Genomic DNA, 20,505 nt, shown 5'->3' with positions numbered 1-20,505 from the left:
TGCTCCAGACAGAACCACAGTATTTAAAAATAAAAGAACAAAAAACCCCCATTCTGTTAGGTATATTTAAAACATTAATGCAGACATATCCTCGTATCTGTAAGTATGTTACAGAGCCCACAGGAAACAATGTCCAAGAGATAACGGAATATCCAGTGAACTATGATAAAGTATGTGACTGCTCTTTTGAAACTACTAGGGAAGTACTTTGGGAAATCTGTAGGCTTTTTTTTTTTTTTTTTTTTTTTAACTGGAGATTGTTGCTGCTATTATTTTGACTTATATTCTATCAGTCTTTCTGTAAACATGACACAACTGACTTTCCATGTGTTGCAAGTAAGGCACGTATCTTTTTGTATCTTTTTCTATATATTATTTTGTGTATGTATATTTTTATATAGTATTCATATAATTTTGTATATAATTTGGGCAAATTAACTGATACTGATTAACTAATTATAAGCAATCAATTTTTCTAATGGCAGGGTGGATTTGATGAAGGTAATGGAGAATCATCATGTGCAGAAGGAGCTCCCTTTGCATTTCTAGCTTGGGTACCTGCTCCCGAGTGTCGGTGATTTTGCAGAGCATGGCTCCTTGCCTGGCTGTCAGTTCACTTTTGTTTTAAGCTGTAGTTGTTCAGGTATATTTTCTGAAACAAAGTCATATTTGTCATGACAAAGTCATGCGAGTCTGTGAGAATTTAGAGGTTACAACTATGAGAAATGAAACTGGAAAAATGGAGAATCAATCTAAGAGAAGGAAATCTATCATCATTGAAGAGATTTTCAAATGAGAGTTCAACCAGGATGGGCCAAGGGTAAAATATTCAAATAATTCTTCCGCACCTCCTGTTTTTTTCCTCTCAAATTGAGTGATGAAAGGATAAGAAAAGTCACTGCGATTAAAAATGTTTATTTGATGCTATTTACATAAGATGAAGTAAACTCATTGTTTAGTGTGCAAGGTTTGAGTGCTATAAAGCTAAATTCTGAGTGCTTCTCAGAATCTAGCACTCCTTCAAAGGAGGAGGTGTAGATTTTCAGGGAAAGCTGACACAGTGCTTCTGGACTCACTGCCACTGCTTACGGAAGTAAATTCTAAAGGGCACGTTAAACATAGTGATTCAAGAAGATTCATTTCAGAACAACTGTGCCTAGTGTTATCCCAGAATGATTTTAGTTGTAAGCAAGAAAGAAGTGCCTGGCACTTCTGAGAGTTTATCATACATATACTGCTCATTTGGGGCCAGATTGTGAATGGTGCCTCAGGGATACCAAAATCTGATCTCTGTCCTGAACAGGTACTGTATAGATGATGCAGGCAACATATGAAGATGTCAAATCATTGTTGCCTGAGGGTTGATAGCAGCAGAGCAGTATGCCTGCACAAAGAGCTGTATTGTTTACTCTTGAGCTTAAAAAAATTTGATCCAATGTGACATATTAAGTAAAAATGTTTTCTTTCTTCAAGAAATTGTTCTTGGCAATTGCAAACAAGCCTGAAAAACTATCTGCGCAATAGATTCCCTAGCAAACAACACAAATTTAAAAGCAATATAGCATGTATTCTTTAGCATGAACAGTATTGTCAGAGGTATCCTACTAAATTAATGTTACAGTATTATGGAGGTGGCTCCTTTGACTTAAACATTGTTGCCCTTGGGATGAATTTGTCCAGCATTTCATAGCATTTGCTAAGGTGTATGCCTTCAGACTGTGAGAACTGCTTAATTCTGATGTGTAGCCATTGTATTTGTGAATATAACTGAATTGAATCATAGCAGCTAGCTTCCACGTAGAGATTATTATCCAGAGCAAATTGCATTTAAATCCAAGTAATGCAGGGAGTATCTAGAGAACTTCCATTTTATTGATCTATGTGCTCTGTAACTAGTACTTTGAGGATCTTTGAACCAAAAAGAAAACAAAGGTGGGTTCTCACAAATACAGATGTTTGAGAAAGCTAGTTTATACAACATTCTGTAAACAAATTAGCACAAAATAACATCAGGTTGTGTACCTGTGTAAAATTAAAATAAACGTACCCTAGTCCAAATTCTTTGCGATGAAAGCTGAAGTGACACCACACAGAAATTGAAAATTTGAACTTGGAAGTTGTGGAGAGTGAGGAGTATTACTGTCTCATCATTATTTAGCTAAACTTTTAGGAAAAAAACCACACACTGAAGCCTGGATGTATGAAACCACACAGAGAACGAAAAGGCTGTGGTTTCAGGGCTCATTGGTAGCTCTTGGTCACTGTCTTGTTTTATGCCATATAACACAACAAGCACCAGAAGAAAAGCTTTTTGTATGGTATAGGCCCCGTAGATACTTAGTGTGCGTGTTCAACATGGCTATTATTTTGTATGTCAGAAATAGGATACCCCAGCCTTCTTGTGGCAACCTGTGACAGTCCAACCAGAGATGGTAAAGCTGTTGTAAAGCAGGGAGTTATGGAGAAGTTCATCTGGTCTACCTTGGTAACTTTTACTCTTTCACGTCATTGCTCGTCTTTGTCATTTCTTAGACGTGTTTGAAAACCTCATGCCCTCTTTTTGCATGTTGCCCACTCAAATATAATTGCCTTCTCAGTGACTTCATTCCTTGTAAGCTCCTGCACAAGCAAGTACAGCCCAAGCTTTCCATTTGTTTGGTTTCACAGTGGTTGAAATGCAATGGAAAATGGAAATGTGCTTAACCTATGCAAAACTATAAGTGTAAAATCTCAATATTGCATCTTTATAGTATCATTTTCAGCATAAGTCTGAACCACGCTGGAACTGAATTTTCCGTATTTGTAGCCAGCTCTTTGACTTCCTTATAGTGCACTTTCTTAGCTAACAAAACTGAGGAATCACTCCTTGAAGGAAAAGTGAAGCAAGGCATCCTATATCCTGGATGTAAGCCAGCCCTACGCTGACTTTTTTTCTGTAGGAATTTCCCTTTCAAACCATCTCTATTTTCTGTTTTCTGGACCAACTGCTTTTATGGACCTTAACTTCCACCCAACAAGTCCACAACAACCATTCTGTGACTTTCCTGTGGCTGGGAGGAGGTAAGCTGCCCTGCCTTGTTATTCAGCAGAGCTCAGATTTCTGTCAGTTCTCACGTCCTTTAATACACATGATTTTATATCAAGAGTCACTAAGCTTTTTCTGACTAATTTACATACTAGCAGAGTATATTGATGCCCTTTGGGTGGTTGTATGGTTTTGCCTAGATGTGAGCTTCTTTTGTGTAACTTCCAGTTTTTCTGACGTGTTTGATAATTACCTGCTTTTAAAGGCTTGTTATGAAGGGAGGGAACTTCAGAGATTTTGCTTCTTGTCACACACTTCCTTCCTCCTCCTTAAGCCAGGTATGCAGTTGTTTTGAGAATCTTATGGGTAAAATCCACACAGCTAGTCTCAGTAAAATATCAGTAAAATATAATTTCCCCACGAGTTTCATTTGTAACTTTGGTCAGCAATTTTAGCGATTAATTGTTTATACTTCCTCAGCTGTTAAATAAAGTACTGTAATGATGTGATGACTAGAAAGAGTGATGCTTTAATTAAATAGCATTTGTGATAATTGCAATATTTAAGTGATATGAAGGCTTTGTAAATATCACACAGCCAGATAAGGTCCACTGTGCTAGAATTTTGCTTAGGGAGAAAGCTTAAAAATTGAAGCAGAGGTTGTGTAAAACTGCTGGGGAAGGTCAGATAGAAATGGCACCTGGTTCTTGTTGAGAACCTTTCTGTGAAATTCTCCAGTGTGTTATGTAAATCAGCTGGGATTCTTCAGAATTATGGTTTTGATGCAGACAATATGTAGCTATAGTCCAAATCAACTTAAAACAACTCCAGCATGATGAAGTTCCTGTGTATCAAAACTGGGCTTTCTGGAGATTTAGGCCATGTCAGTTTCTTTCTGAACACGTTTCCAATAATTATTATATGAGGTGGTACGGACACACATTGTCTATGGAAGGATTTTGGCCTGTGTTATAGGGTTTCACTCAAAGTTGGACTCAAAGTTGAAGCTGGGTTTAATCTTACGAGGAACTGAGTTTACTTATGTTGTCTGTAAATTATTATGTAAATGTATGCATGTGATGCTTAGGAAGACCTGAAAAATAAAACAAATATATTCCAATGAAAGAAGCTACTCCAACGTTTATTCCCTTTGTAGACTACTATACAGTGTGTATCTTTTATCCAGATATTGGGTGTACTGGCATAAACTTCTTTGGTTAGGTTGCATTTACTGCAGGAAATGGACCACAGTCCTCTGGCATTATCATGATAAAAGAATTGTATGGGGGATATGTAATTAAGAATTGAAGACAGAATTAGAAAATAGAATTAGATTGCCTATATCCATTTGTTCAATCTTATTGTCAGTTCTAGAATTGCGTTATTGCAAAAAAAAGAAAAGAATTTAAAAAAAAATCAGAATTGTGTCTTTTTATGAGGATCTTATTATTGCCATTGTAAGTATTTTGTTGACTGATCGTTTGGGTTTCCTTTTGTCTCAACAGAAATCTTGACAGTCCGTAAGTGAGAGGAGGGTCAATAAAATTTATCCAACAGAAAAGTGAATAAGAAGAAAAAGAATGATGGTTTCTTGAGTCTGGTCCTTTGAAAAGTTAAGTCTCAGAAGTTCCCCTGTAGAAATAGCTGAAAACAATCTATTTCTTTTGAATTAAGGAAGCTGAGTATTACTGCAGCAATTTAAGAAAAACCCTCTTAACTTCCTGGAAACTGAAAGATTTTTTTGAAGAAGTAATGGTCTCTGACATCACTGTGCACAGCAAGTCTGCGAGTGGTTAGGTTGGGGCAACAGAGGAAGCCAACTCCTTCGCAGATAAGCAGGCAGTGTAATGTATGTGCCCGGTTATTCTCCTTTTTGGTTCAAGTTTTGCTGCAAAATTATTTTACAGAAAGATAACACAAATTTTGCTTTCCAGAGAGAGGCACATGCTGCTTCGTAAGGATACGTCTGATTTCCAGAAATAACCATGTTTTTGCGCCTTAAACTCTTGACATTTGGTGTTGCCTTTCTGTGCCAGGATGCTTTTGCCCAAGGTAGGTAGCAATTGATATTTGCTTCTCTAATTTTAATCCCATAATGTCTCTGTAGAATTCAAACAGATTCTAAGCTTTGTTAAGTGGAGATAAAACATCTTTATTCAGCAGCTAGAATATAATTGAATGCAATGGTGTCATAACCTGGATCTGGAAAGTTAACGTATGATGTACAAAGCTAAAATGTCTTCCGCACAGTTGTGGGTTTAGTGAGACTTTTTAAAAGAAAAACAAAAGATTCATAGTTGCATTTAAAAACACATAAATTGATCTCTTGTGAGAACACGCATTATCTTTATGTTTAGTCTCAAAAAACATTACTTTGTTTTATGTGCTTAAAAGCTGTAAGAAACGATCTTCTCATCAATTTAAGTACTCCCTGATCTGAGAATCTACCCTAAGCTTCTCAGTTTGATTTTTACAGCAGTGTGGTTAAGACAAAAAGTCTCAACATTGTAAGGTAGTTTCTATAGCTGAAAAATTACATTTATGATTAATTAGTTTTTAAAACTGCTTCTAGATGTTAGCCCAATGTAGATGAATTTGTCACTGATACTGTGAGTAGTAAGTAAAGCAATTAATTTTGAATTAATACTTACTATAAAGATAATTTTATGGATCTGTTTCAGAAATTATTTTCTTGAAAATAACATGCAGCATTTTGTGTCTAAGTACCTTCCATCAATATTTAATGTAATGCAGGATTACAGCAGACACAAAGTTGGCACAAAGTTTGTTTTTTATTAAGTACTGTTCACCCTAAAAATGGCCAAGAGCACATTTTCTGCAATTGCAGATTATATGCAGTGCTGAAATATCTTCTTACCTACATTAAATGTGTATGTTTCTGTCATAACTTCACTTTAGTAGCTCTCTGTTGCTGATGCGAGCAAGAAAATGATCTGCTTTTAGTTGATAACTCACTAAGAGCATTTAAAGTCTGAGCATTTAGCTTTCCTGTCCTTCAAAATCTCTGAAAAGAGTCAACACTGAATAAATGTGGTTAGTAGCAGCCGCATATTGTGAAAAAACAAGTGAATGCTGTATGGTAAAGAATCTTTTCCCCTTCTTCTTCTTCTTCTTCTTCTTTTTTTTTTTTTTTTTTAATCTGCTGTCCTACTTTCCATTTTATAAGACTTCCCACTGGTTGCTTTTTCCAAGAAGGGCAGGTAACTGCCTGCTCTCTCTGCCACCCCACACAGTGGATGTGTTAGCTAACGGAGAGGGCTGGAAGACTCAGAGGGGTAACATTGCTTTATTTCAAGAAGTTCAAATAGTTATTTTCTCTGTCTGCAGACAGCAGTCTAGCTTGAGCCAATTCCTCTCTATGCACTTTTACTAAACAGAAGAACCTCAGAGTAAGGATATGTTTCAACTCCTCTCTAGAGCACTTAAAGCAATTAACAGTCTGTTGCAGTGTCAAGTATTCAACCTCACAGACCTTGCTTTCACCATCTAGTTTGGCACAGGCTTATGTGAGAGCACAGAGCTCCTCTTTCTCTGCCTGGTGTTACACTTCTAGAGATCCATCTGCATATTTTTCTATTTAACTTGCATTTTGGTGTTCAGAACTCATTTATATAAACCATGGGCGGAGTGGGAAGGGTAGGAGCAGGTGGCACAGAGAGGCTGGTTCTCCTATCACGGTGGCAGCAGAGCCACTGTGCATCGTCATTACTGTGCAGATTACTCTGCCTGGTGGCTATGGGCTACTGTGCTGCCTGGTAGGAAGGAATTTCTTATTGTAGGAGCAACAATAGGAAGAGGTGACGTGGGCTTTGGTTTTATGGTAAGACAAATTTCAGGCACTTAATTGTGATCGTTGTGCTTTGGGACTTATTTTCATATTTTTTTGTTGAAGTGTAACCTTGTAAACGTTTGCACTGCTGAAATATCCCATTAAATTCCTCAGTGCTTTGTGCAGTATTTCTTAGTCTGTCATCTTCCTCCACTTGAAATAGCAAGGTTAATGAACATCTGTAATTGCCAGGTGCTTACTTATTAAAAACTTTGGTGTAAAATTGATAACAGAATGTGCCCTAATGTCGATGCTGACTTTCTGATCAAAAAAGTCATACTAACATACCTGATGCAATGCAACCATGATGTCTTTTTGGCAACAAAAACAGAACAAAACAAAGTAACAGCAAAAAATCATTTGCTCTCTTTATATAGATAAAAAAGAAAAAAAAAAAAGTTATGCTTGCAAGCATTTTTTTTCCATTAGCTCTTTAATGTAGGCTTCTGCCCTACACTCCACAAATATATTAGCAATTTAGCAGCTTTTGAAAAGCTTCACTCACTTCTGAGCCACTTCCTTACTTTCAGGAAGTTAAATAATTGCCTGACAGCTTTCAGTGAGACTTTTTTATTTTCCATGTGAAAAGTACTGACTTTCAGTAAGCACACAGAAATCTGAGGCTGTGGAGTCTCCATGCAAAAGAGCTTTGGATGTTTCCGTCTAGAATTTTTGTGTTTTCCTTCTCCAGTCATCAGCTTCTATATTGCTCAGGCAATGGGTTGCTGTCTATCCCTCTAGAAAGGATTTAGCAGACCTAATTTTTAAGTGGCAGAACTTAGTAATATTGGCTACTAGAGGATAAGGGGAGATTCTCAGGCAGGAGGATAGGCATTAAAGTAGAAGGAAGTGAAATCTGGTATCTCTGGAATGCTCCCTTTTCACATCTTGCAGCCTTGAAACGCTTAATTCAGAATCAAGACTTGGTTTATGCAGTATGGTGTACAGGGCTGTATGCATGGCTGTATGCAGGCCTGCTCACTTCCTGGGCTGTCTCATTCACAAACCAGTTCTAAGCTGTAAGCCAATCGGTTTTCTTACAGTAATGTACCTAAGGAGGACATGTTATTCTGAGCACTGCACCACACCAGCATGGTTATGTGGTTTCTGGACAAGAATTAGCTAATTACTTGGACCAAATGTGTAGTTTTCTTCACTTGGCCCTACACAAACAGCATAAGCTGATGGCTGGGATATTGGTGTGGGATTTTGATTGATAACTGCAGATAAGGTGAGACGCTGATTAAAAGCTAATGGGATTTTCTTATGTTGTATGGAAGGAACATTTGCTAATCATTCTGTGTTAACTTGCATCACTGTCATACCATACTGAGAATGTTTCACCAGTATAAACCTAAAGCCACAAAACTGCTGTGCAGAGGCTGAAGATCCAGCTCGCAGTGGCAGAGAACCATTACCTGTAGTTTTAGTTTTTCTTTAGATAATGTAAGTTTGGGTTCTGAAGAACAAATCAGCAGTGAATATGCTAGGAAGGTCACATATACAGTGGAGCTGAAGAAATGAAGGGAGGAAATGGCGTGAAGTGACTTCTCAAAATGTTCCTTGCATTAGGAATCAAGTCTCTATTTGTCTAACTCCAATGACTTGTCTGCAAAACTGTCTGCCGCCATGAGAGTGTGTGCATGCATGGAACAAGGAGGCAGCCTGCATGCTGAAGCTGTGACTGCATTGTATTAGTGCACAAAAGTCATCCCGTTTTCTTTTCCTGAGCCAATTGCATTGTAGCAATGAATATACCACTCTGGGAGAAAGCAAAGGAGAACAGCAAGCCACAAAAATGTTCTGTCCTCTGTTTGCACTCTTGATTTAGTTTTAAGAGTTAATATTCATAGGCATATATCTGCCCCCCCCAGGTAGGTGAGTGAATTAACTCACACTTAACTGTGCTGTGTTGGCTTGATGTCTCATCATGCTTATTTAACTTCCTCATTTAGCACTAGTTCAAATGTCTGTGTTACCCTGCATTTTGCAGTACACCTCCCCAGTCCTACTTCTATCACTCCCCTTTGTCACCATTCCTATTCATCCCATGCTGCCAGCAACAGCATGCAGGGCAGCCAAAGAGGGGACACCCAATTTGGCAATGGAAAGAGGCACTGCAGAAAGGTTCTGTATGCTCAGCAGGGCTTGCTGGCGTGTTTTCAGCTCCTTGGCTAGGAGTGAATGCCTTACAAACTCCAGCAAGAACAGCTCCGTGTCAAACAGAATATCTGTGTGCTGCTCCAGGCAGAAGCACCCTTGTGTTGGCTTCTGGGATCAGGACTGCCCGCACTTTCTGGGGGTCCCTGAGCTCTGCCACCTTCTGCAGCATGTGCAGATGTCTGCTGTTGGCATTTATTCATCTTTAACTGCATATGAATAAAAATGCGTTATTTCTTTTAATCAGACTTATGAACTACAGAACTTTAAGAATATTTTGGGGGCATTTGTAATAGCTCTTGAAAGCTAAGGCTGAGCCCTGAATTTCTCCTGTGCAAAGACAGGAGTAGAAAATCTTAAAGTGGCAAAACTGACTTCCTGTTGTAAATATCAAGATTAAAGTTACTTAGACAATTTTGAAAGCTGTCCACTGTCCACCCCTGTTTTTACTTTTCTGAGACAGTTGTACTGTGTGTCCTGATATATTTCTGGGCTAGCCATACACTTGTAAACAGATCGTGTTCACTGGGGTTCACTGTTAAGATATTTTATCTATTTCCAGGTTTCCTTTTCTTTCAAGTAAAGCAGTTTGGGGCCCCTCAGTGCTGGGATTTTAGAAACTAGCTGTGAGCACTTCAGTACCAGCTTACATTACCTGTAGTGTTGTATGGCTAACAGAACCCACTTTTTTCTGCTCTTTCATGCCTCCACAATAAGTTCTTCCACTTACTCCCTCTGTGACAGTACCTCTTCGGCTAGCCCACTAGCTTAGTTTTCTATTCTCTAGTTTCAAAGGCTTCTTTTACGATCTCTCTGTCCTCCATTTGTGATCCCAGTGCCCTGGCACAGAACTCTAGATGTATCTTTGTTGTGGGTGAATGATTTGTGTTTGTTGTTGCAAAGATGTGGACTCTGTGGAGCAATATTTTTAATTGCCTTCTGAAATAGACTTTTTTCCCTGACAAAAAAAAAAAAAAGAGAAATAATCAAGCTTAGCTGCCTAACAGAAAAATGGAGCTTTGCAAAAACACTGTACAATATATAAGCAAAGAGCTGTTTTTTATATGAAGCATATCCGTCTTATACAACCTGACATACTTTGTACTCAAGGAAATGTAGGGCAATAGGGAGTCTCAACTGAGATAAAAGGAAAGTTTATGGCTAGTAAGGCCTTTCCACTGAATCATATGCATTGCCTCTGAAGGGAGTATTTATCATCTTAGCTCCTGAACTGTTTCTGTGTGCTTGTGAGTTAAGGCACAAGTAGGTGGAGAGAAGAGTGAGACATGGTAGAGAGTAGTTAAGCTTCTGGAATAAGATGTAAGAGACAGAAATCAGCTACAATCTAGGCTGTTAGAGAAACTCATGGTGTTGTCTTCATTTCTCCAGATCTCAGTTTCAACATCTGTTGAGCTGAAGCAGTAATGTTGCAACATACAACATCTCAGTTCAACATCTTACGGGTGTTGTCAAGGGAGAGCTGATGCTTTTGTGCCAAGCCGTGCTATGCTTAATGTCAGCAAATCTGAAATTCTCAAAAATGTGATCATGTCAACTGTAGTTTCCATTTTAAACAATTCTAGATGAAATAACGGAAGTCAGTGAGAGCTTGTGAGACACAGGAACAGGGCCACCAGCTTTGTACTTCCACTGTCTGCAGATGAGATGAGACAAATGTGCCAAATGGGCCACAGCTGTGAAAGGCTTTGCATTGCAAAGCATCCTCCACGTTTTTGCAATGTAGGTGTGTTAGGAGTTTTAGTGGTAGCATTTATAAATATATGTCAGCAGCTCTAGAGAAGTGCAGGCCAAGCTGAATCCACTTAAAATCTCATGCTCACATAACACAAGGAAAGATGGCCAATACTGCTACTACAGCAAATCAGCTAATCAGGAGATACAACTCAGAAGTCTTAAAAGACATGTAAATCACATGCATGTTCACCTCAGAGAAATCTCTTGTTTTTAAGGAAGTTTGGGTAGAGTTTCTGGAGAATTTCTTAGTATTCTTGCTCTTTCTTGGAAGAATTCAAATTATAATGAAACGCATTTATTTTTTAAATGCACACAATGTTTTATATACACTGCACTTGATGGCAGTGACAGAATATTGTCTCTTCTAAGCAATATATGCATTCCTCCATCCCCAGTAATGATCCCCATGTGTGTGAATTTGCACACCTGCACGTGTATCTGTGTTGGTAAGTGGAGAGGGAAATTTACAGTACTTGAGGCTGTCCAATATGTAGATGAAGTAACTTAGCAAAGTTTGCAGTTTCATTAATGCTTCTGTGCTCAACTGTGATGGCTCAACAGAACTGAAAGACATTTCTACATCCTCCACACCTGCAGCCTACTGTTCTAGCCTGGAGTGTCAACTGTGACTGGGGGAGCAATGTGAAATAGCTGCAAGATTTAATTAGTATTTGATCTAGTGGTTGGCAGCCCTGCCTGTGGCAGGGGAGCTGGAACTTGTCCCTTCACATCCCTTCCAACCCAAGCCATTCTATTATTCTGTGATTAAGTAGCACTGCTGGTTTTGCTGTTCTGGATTGCTAGTTAAAGAACTTAGAAGTAAACATTTCTTAAGAGCTACACTATGCACTCACTCTCCCTCTGAGAAAATGCTAGGAATAATAACAGCTTAACCCAGCGTCCACTTGGGTCAGTATATACTAACAGAGAATAGAATGACTAAGCACGGAATGGAATATTCAGCAGTGGAATAATGCTGAACACAAGGGATGTGGTTCAAATAAATGAATGCAAAATCTGTAAGTAGTTATTTATTCTTCATACTGATCGATCCAAGTTTTGTAATGCTTAGAGAACGCTTACGAAACTTAAATAAAATACAGTGAATTTTGACCTCCCGAATTTGCCACTTTATACTTTTCTGAAGATTTACCTGTTCATGAGGATTTTGAAGTGATAAAGTAGGTAAGTTTTGGTATGTTTTTAAGATAGCATACTATGTATGGAATCTCACCTATGGAAGCCTTTAAATGAATGCAGAATGTACTAGGTTCATTGAAAATCACAGCAAAGCTCAGGATATAATGTTCTCACAAACATTCCAAGATTTGAAGGTTAGATTATTAAAAAGGATAGCAAATGAGTCTTTCCTACTGTGATTAATGCTGAACTTAAGGGCCACTTGTCATAAACCATTGACAAGTTATGATGTGGAATACCAATAACCAAAAGTCATAAAACCGTAATACCACTAAATTAAGATGCAGGGTTTTTTGCACCATTCTGAATTAAACAGAGAAGCTTTGTGTTTTAATGTCAGGAAGAGAGCAGTGTACAGCGTGGAAATGATTCTGCTACAGCGATGTCAACAAGTGTGTTGCCACTGCAGGAGAGTGCCTTAAATGGCAAGGGAAATTGCTTGCAAACCACAGCTTCTAAAAAGCACTCCCCGCTGAGCAACGAAGGCAGCCTAGAGGCACTGCGCATGCCAGAGCAGCCATTTACAGCTGCTGTCTCTGCAGTTGATGCTCTTGGTTTCTTTTTGCAAGAGAACTGCTTCTCACCCAATTTTTCCTCAGTGGTGCTGTCAGTGGAAAGTCTGTGAAGGCAAGACTCTGAAACTTTCTAAAGTCTTACAAAGTTTATTTTATCTTTGTGGTTTTCTTTGTGGTTTGCTGATTTTTTCTTTGGTTTTATATTAAAATAAGAAAATAGATTCCACTTTTTTTTTTTTTTTTTTTTTTTTTTTTTTAACCTACCTGAGATTGCTAAAATGTAAGTGCAGTTTTTTGTTTGCTTTCCTGTGAATGCTGCTTGAGGAGACACCTCTGCTTCCAACTGTCATTGCAAAACACGTGGGATGAGTTTTTTCAAAGGAGAAAATTATCAGATTTTCAGAAGATTTCTACATATTGATCACTGATGTGAAAAAACTGAGTGTGCAGCTACAAGTGAATCTTTCCTGAAATTTTTGCTGCAATTGTGAATACTGAACACTTGGAAAATTGGGAGGGAGCTGCTTCTGTGTGTGAGAGACTGTGCAACCAGTGTTCACATGAGTGCAATGAGATCAGACATGTTCAAACATAACTTGGGGGCGAGGTGCTCTACTACTATGGGATGAAACCAGACCAGTTTATGGTCTGATTCTGGACAGCTTGGACATTTCTTAAAAAAAAGTGTGAAATAGAGGGATGAGGGAAAAGCAACAGTGGACGTGTGCCCCTCAAACAACTTGCATAACCCCCTGTGCTATTTCCTTTTCTGAAAAAAGGATGCACAACATCTTATTCAGTGCAGCACAGAACTCAGTAAATTACTCCCAGGATTCAAACTAAACTCTCCTGTGTAGGTCCAAACGTTTTAATTCTCATACACACACTTGCACTTTTGTTTGGGAGAGCATATGATCTCACTCCTCCAATATTCAATTCCTACAACAGATACTCTATCTTATGTAGAGAAAATGAGCTAACATGAATGGCATCTGCATATGAAAACGAGAGACTGCATTTCATGTTTTGGGCAGTTCCAAAAATTTTTATGTTTTGGACACTTGAATATGTGAATGCTGAATACAAACAGTATTATAAAAAGAAATGAATTATGACCCATCGTTGTTCTGAAATATTTGCTTAGACTAGGGGAAAAAAAAACAACACACTGATATTTTTTGAAGAAAAAAAACTAGAAAGGACAGAGTACAGAATTCCCTTTCAGGGGTGCAGAGGATGACATCCTATTTCTTGGATATCATATGGTGAGCTCTGTAGGCAGGAGCTCAAGGAATTGCCTCTAATGAATTCAAGCTTGACACGGATCCACAGTACAACATAGAAAATTGTGGAAATATTAGTTGAAGTCAATAGAGGTGTTGGTTTTTTTTATGCTAGTGTTTGTGGAATTGGTTGTTGCTCATTTGCTGAGTTGGAGTTCTTTGGGGCCATAAGAACTTTCAGGTTAGAGATGTCTGCAAGTGTGAGTAATATGATTTTGTTGTGAAATGCAAAGGATTTGGAGTGGCTGTGTTTGCTCTAAACAAAGTAGTTGGTCATAGCATATGGCTGCAAGTAGACTCCCAAGTGAAACTGATGTAATGGCTGTTTATTGTCTTGCTATAAAATCTGAGCTCTATCTGTTCTGTCAACTTATCTCCATAACAGTGAGCAACACAGGTAGCAGGAAATGGCTACATAACCTGCTTCTCTTTATAAAAAATCACTTAAAATTTTTATAATAGTCTTTGAAAAGCTCTCTACTGATTGACAGAGTAGTAAGTGTTTTAATCTGTGGTTGATACCAGATCTTCACAGTATTCTTAGATGCAATCATCTTTTTAATGCAATATTTTGTAGTTATAAGCAATTAATGTTCAGAAAGCAGTTCTGATCAGATATGAAGCCAAATGATGCGAGTGGTTTAAGAGAAGAGATGGGGTGCTGGGACTGAGATGGCAGTGGGGAACAGGGCAGGTGGAAGATATGAGAAACTGATAGAAAACCAGACCTAGGCAAGAACAGGCAAAAGATGGGAATGCAAATGGTCTGCTTAGGGATCAGTGGGAAGAGGCAAGTATGTGATAGGAATCACAAGTCTGAGGACCTCGTTCTGCTTAGATGAGAAAAGAAGATAGCTCTGTTTTGATAGAAAATACGGTTTGAGCAAAGACAGTTCAGAAAGGATATTTGTAGCTAGAAGTAAGAATTGCTCATCTCTGTGTTGTACTCAGCGAAAGTTGAAGTTTCAAAACTTTTTTGTTGTCAGAAATTTCTTCAAACCTCACTGATAAAAGTCTTCTAGCACTGTTGAGCACAGCTGAAAAGGTACTAATCCTGTCAGTGTTCCTTTAACCCCCAGAGCAGACTTGAGCAAGGAGAGAGACACAACCATACTGATAGAACTTTGAGAGAGCAGCCTTGTGCCATTTCATGGCATTTCAGTCATTTTTCCGGTGGGTTGTTTTGTTTTGTTTTGTGGGTGAGCGATATTTTTAATAACTGCAAAATCACATGCATGAAAATTGCCAATCTAAGCATTCACTTTTCAGGGAGCAGCCTTGTCTGTATAATGTATGGCAGCTTTTACTGTCACTTACTGTTCTCCCATGGTACAATTTTCTTTATGCAGAGAATGAAAATATATTTGGTGTATTTCAGTGTATAGTTCAGGCTGTGAGGCTGTGTTTACTGACTCATCATTCAAAACCTTTTCTGCAGCAGAAGTATTACTTTCCTTTAAGATTTTCAGTAGTGTTTTCATCCATATTTCAGCGCTATGCACAAATGGATTTTCTTATTCATTGTGACAAAATGATCTGAAAAGGAAGTTTAATGTGAGACCTAACTTAAAAACATCTCTTACTTCATTTAATGTGCTGTTTTGAAGGATTCCCCTTTGCTGTAAATCGGGTTGATATAGTGAAGATAATCTGTTAAATGCAGAGCAGTACTTACAGGTTGCTGTATGAGAAATTTAGCCTAAGATGATTTTATAGCATCACACAAGCATTCTGAGATGAGCTGGAACATAACCTTGTTACCTGAACAAGCATTTTGTTATTTAGCTATGACGTTTCATTTTGTGATGCCCTGCCTTCCTAACTCTATGGTTCATGCACAGAGTCAGCAGAAGGTACCTGCCCTGCATGCTTAAGTGTATTTCTGCATGTGCTGGAGCAGTCTGTGAGAACAGGCTGACAGATCTCAGTGAATGTCCCTAGGTTTTAGGGAAGGAAAAGTACTAATGCTTTGCTCTGATAATTCAAATGGATATTTCCCAACTCTTGAATAATACCATTGCTTCCCAAACCGTGTCTTCTGAAACAGTTTGTGTGTAGGATTGTATTATAAAATAGTAATTATGCATGTAATTATATTGCATAGATCCATTCTATGGCATAGAATGGCCTGGGTTGAAAAGAATCATAATTATCATCTAGTTTCAACCCCCCTGCTATGTGCAGGGCTGCCAATCACTAGACCAGGCTGCCCAGAGCCACATCCAGCCTGGCCATGAATGCCTTCAGGGATGGGGCATCCACAACCTCCTTCGGCATGAAGAAAATTGAACTCTTTCATAGCTACTCTCTGGACTTATGTAACATAATTAAAGAATTAGTACTGACGTTCTTTTGACTGTGCTGGTTTGTTTTGCTAAAACATCCAGTCCTTTGTGGTAGGATATTGCCAAGCTCCCCCCATACCTGCGCCTCATGACCCAGCACAACTCACTGGCAGCTGTCTTTCCTACTTAACTCTGGGAGTTATGAATTAAGACTGCTGAAACTAATACATATTTTTAGTGCTACTGTTATTTTGGTATAGTTTTCTATTATTGTGTATCAAATTGAACATTTGTTGTTGTTTATTTGAAAAAGGCCTTCAAGTGTTGTTTCCTGAGGTATTCTTGCTAAATGCAAAGAAGAGCAAAACTTTTTAAAGGTTTCCATTTAGTGGAACATAGAGCTGACATGAAAATGGCAAGGGAATCCTGCTGGAAAATATCCCAGTTTATAATCAAATAAACCCCTAGTATGTTTTCAGTTGTAGTCTTTGTTTTTATGTCTTTATTGAGCATCAAAATTTGCTACATTGAATTATTTGCTAAGTTGAATAATTAAAATTTGAGTACCAAATATTGTAGAGCAATATCTTGAGTATGAGAGGTATTAAAAGATTAAAAAAAAAGGTCATTTTTTTAAATTTTATTTTACTATTTCAAATATTTTAAAATTAAAGTCCCTAGCAAATTATTTGTTACTGCCTGTATATACTGCTATACTGTTAAAATAAGAATCAGGTGCTAAAAGATATTTTGATGTCTCTTGCTCGCATTAGAATCCTTGCTGCACAACACTTTTGTCAGTTTTCTTTGTATCATTGTTGAAGCTGACAGAAGCTTTCTTGATGGATAGTGTGGGCTTTCTGAGGACCACCAAGGCTCCTAAATCTCTGCTAAGTTTTGGAACTTTTAACCTCTGGAATGGCATACAGTGAATGTGTGGACATATCATAACTTGTACTGATAATTGCAGTTTTGATGTCAGAATAAACTATAGGCACTGTGTGTTGTTTCTGTTCCCCCCCCCCCCCCCCCCCCCCCCGCAAGGAAGTACATGCAGTTCTTTCCTACACAAGTAATGCTTGAGTATTAAGGGCACAATTGCTATTTTACATGTTAGTCACCAACTTCCAGCATTTTAGGACAAAGAGAACTATTTAAAAATCATTTTTTCCCCTCACTCCTCTCCAGGGAAAGCACTTGCAGTCTGTTGCTCTCTCATGACCTCATAGTTTCTGATGTCAGCCAAAACTACCTGAGAGCTTAGCTTTTCTGGTGAGTTACCCAGTGCTTGACCAATTTGCTGTGTGGTCACCTGCCTCCTGTCCCTGACTCTAGATGTTGATCAGGGCCCTATAGTAGGAGAACCTGAGAAGTTTCTAATTCTGAACGAGTTTAAAGTTATACAAATAATGTCCTTTGTTTTCTCAGTGATTATGTCAGATTAATTTTAAGGGACAAGCAATAGCACTGATTCATCAAGATAGGGGTAGCATTTTTATCTCTCTGTGAGTATGGAAAATTACCTGACCTTTGATAGGTGTTTTGATAAAAGCAGACACAGACCTCTATGAGTTTCCAGGAAGTGTAGGCAGAAAACTATCATTCTTCCACTTACAACAACTAGAGGCATTTCTTGAGGGGAAGGAATTCTTGCCCAAAGAAGTTGCTGAGAAAGTTCTCTTTGGAGTAAGCATATTGTGCAGAACCAATGCAGAGCGAAATAAACAGTATCTAGTTAAGAAAACTCTTTTTCCAATCAGAAAAGTGCATCAATAATCATTGAGATCCACTACTATAATGATTATGCAAAAGTTTAAGAGCTAATTTCAGTTGGATTCTTTTCAAGTGTGGATAATATGTGTCAGTAGCAACCTAAACACACAAGATTTAGTCTCTTGTATGTATTTAAGCATCCAGTATTCACAAACTGTTAATGGCTTAATAGTTCTTCATAGTGTGTGGTTTTATGTATTTAATTAGAAAAGCAGTAACTCTTCCTGCATGCTGAAGGCTTTAGAATAGGTCCAGAGTGCTGACATCCAAAAGGTCATCTAGGAAGGTGGTGGTGGTTGAAAAGAAATACCCTGGAACTTTTTCCAAGTAAGAAAAAGCAAAAAGGAGAAGCAAAAACACATGAAGAACAATTTTTAAAACTTAGAACTTTTAAGTTGCTTGTAAATTTCATTTTTATAAAGAAAGTAGCAAACAAGCAAAAAAATACTGAACAGTGCAGAGAGACAGACATGTCTAACACTGATTTATGTGCAAAATAATCAATTCATTTAACGTGTCTTAGAAGCCAGTCAGCCAAATTGTGCAAACTCTGTTTATCAGTCAACTGCAGAAATCCTGGTTTAACCTTCTTAAAGTACTGTCACTCTAGAAGTGGGCAGCCACAAGAACTGTTCCTGAAATTAGCAAAGGCTAGCAGGGAATGAAGCCATGGAAAGTCCTTCTTCCTGAGCGAAGGCTGCTGTCGGCTCCAGAGGGAAATTTCTGCCTGCTTTCAGGCAGAGGCATCAAATTGGAGTACAAATGAAAGGGTAGCTTGGACAGTTGGGTAAGATCAAAGACTGATGACTTGCAAATGTTCTTCAGCCATAAGCAAGTTAGAGAAGTGCAAAGAGTAAGTTAAGAGCAGGGAAATAATAATGCAAATAACGCTGGCCATTTTGCAGCATTGGTCCGTTTAATAAGCGTACTTAATTTCATAGTCTGGATTTTTTTGTGGTACTGCTGGAGGCAAGTGCAAGTGAGAATTAGGATGATGAGGACTATGATGATAGGTCTTAGCAAGGTGAATTTTTTTTTAAAGGTGATTTCTACTCTCCTTGTAAAAGAAATTCAAATCCAAAACCAAAGCAGCTCAACCATGCTGGTGAAGAACGCTCCTGATCTGTGCCTTAGGTCAGGGTGATACATCTCTTTGAGCCCTGTCTGCGTGTCAATCTGAGCACACATAATAGCGTTTTCACTGGGGGTGAAAATGTTATGATGTGACGTGGTTGCAGTGGTGGTGCAGTACAGAGGCAGATGACAAGTCTCACTGCAGGAAGCATGATCGTTAGGGAAATGATCTGTCACAGAATTCATTGTAATGCCATGTTTCAGAACAAAAAGGGCTTCAAAGCTTTAAGCTCAAAAACAAACTCAAAACCAAACCCCTTTGACTCCTTCCCATACTGAGACGGGAGATTTCACTCATAATGAAGAATACTGGGAATGACTGACAGCACCTGATGCGGAGTATTTGAAGTATTGGATGTTGGTTTCTTGTTTGTAGGTTCCATCTAGAAGCTTCGCAGTGCAGTTACTGGAGAAGAAGCCAGTTTGACTGCAAACAGGTCCTAGCTTGGTTTCTCAGCTCACTGTATTTATGACACAGTTCTTTTTATGTATCTGCTTACTGGATTCCAGTTCTTTGATGATTCTTTGCCTAAAAAAATATATATTTAATATGATTTAGAAGTTCAGTGTTTACAATTTTACTAGTGCATATTTTTAGTATTGCCTTCGATGCTTTTATTGACATAATAATCAAATTGGTGGGCATCAGCTGAGCTCATGTCTTCTTTACATGTGAAGTCTTGCTCTGAGGATAATAGAGCAAGTCAAAAAGTTTCCTTAGAATTTTTATACTGAGATAGGAGTTTTCTGCACAGTACAGAAAAAAACATGGTCTAAACCATGCTGTACACATTCTCTGTATCTTGGGGAGTTTTGAGGATTCTCTGGAGACATGAGAATCGTTCATAATCTGCAAAATCCATTTCCTGCCACTTTCTTGGCTCACAAGGTCAGAGGCATTTCAAGGACACAGCCAGGTCTGTTGCAGTAGCTCTGTGCTGTCAACAGACTATTAATTTATCAGAATGAACTTTCTGTATGTCTTTATGTAAATATCCTTATTTTCGGTGGTACTTATGGTTTACCTATCTGAGAAAATTCACAAAAATCAACTGGCTTATTTTGCTGTTCTCTAACGTTTGTAAATCTGTTAAGCAGGCAGAAATAATTGTTTTATTTTCTAAACTTAACGCTTTTTTTTTTTTTTTTAAGAGGGGGAAAGGGAGAAGCCTTGTGGAAGCAAAAGGAGGAAAAGAATTTTTCTCTATTTCCCATTTGCAAGCAATGTTCAGCCACTTCTAGGGAAGCAGACTTCAATACACATAGTTGTTGTACTTCCACAATCACCATCTCCCTTTCTTCTTGTTCCCCCAGAATTTATTTTTTAACATGTCATCGTGCAGCACAGGGTATGCTATGATCTGTTTAGAACCTTCCTGGCTGTGTTTCTTCCCCACCTCTTGCTCCCCCATCGTAATGCACCTTGTGTGGTAAGGGGGCGTGGGAGTGAGCCTGTCTGCTGCACCAGCTCTGCACAGCAGCAGCCAAGATGCTGGTGTGACAGTGCTGTTCTGACTACATGTGC

At 38.4% G+C, this 20,505-nt stretch overlaps 1 protein-coding gene across 1 annotated transcript in view; it reads left to right on the top strand.

Annotated features, from left to right (window-relative positions):
• Positions 1-5,010: 5,010 nt before the first annotated feature.
• Positions 5,011-20,505, top strand: part of PTPRC (protein tyrosine phosphatase receptor type C) — a gene marked incomplete at both ends in the record, with an annotated part of 57,855 nt that continues 42,360 nt past the window's right edge. The window contains one exon of the mRNA XM_079535838.1: positions 5,011-5,077. Within this exon, the coding sequence (XP_079391964.1) occupies positions 5,011-5,077 (67 nt within the window). The remainder of the gene's footprint in view (positions 5,078-20,505) is intronic.

Source organism: Tetrao urogallus (genome assembly GCF_951394365.1).
Source record: "Tetrao urogallus genome assembly, chromosome: 5".
NCBI classification, from domain to species: Eukaryota; Metazoa; Chordata; class Aves; order Galliformes; family Phasianidae; genus Tetrao; species Tetrao urogallus.
Note: the sequence above shows the minus strand (reverse complement) of the source record. Positions and strands in the feature narration are given on the sequence as shown.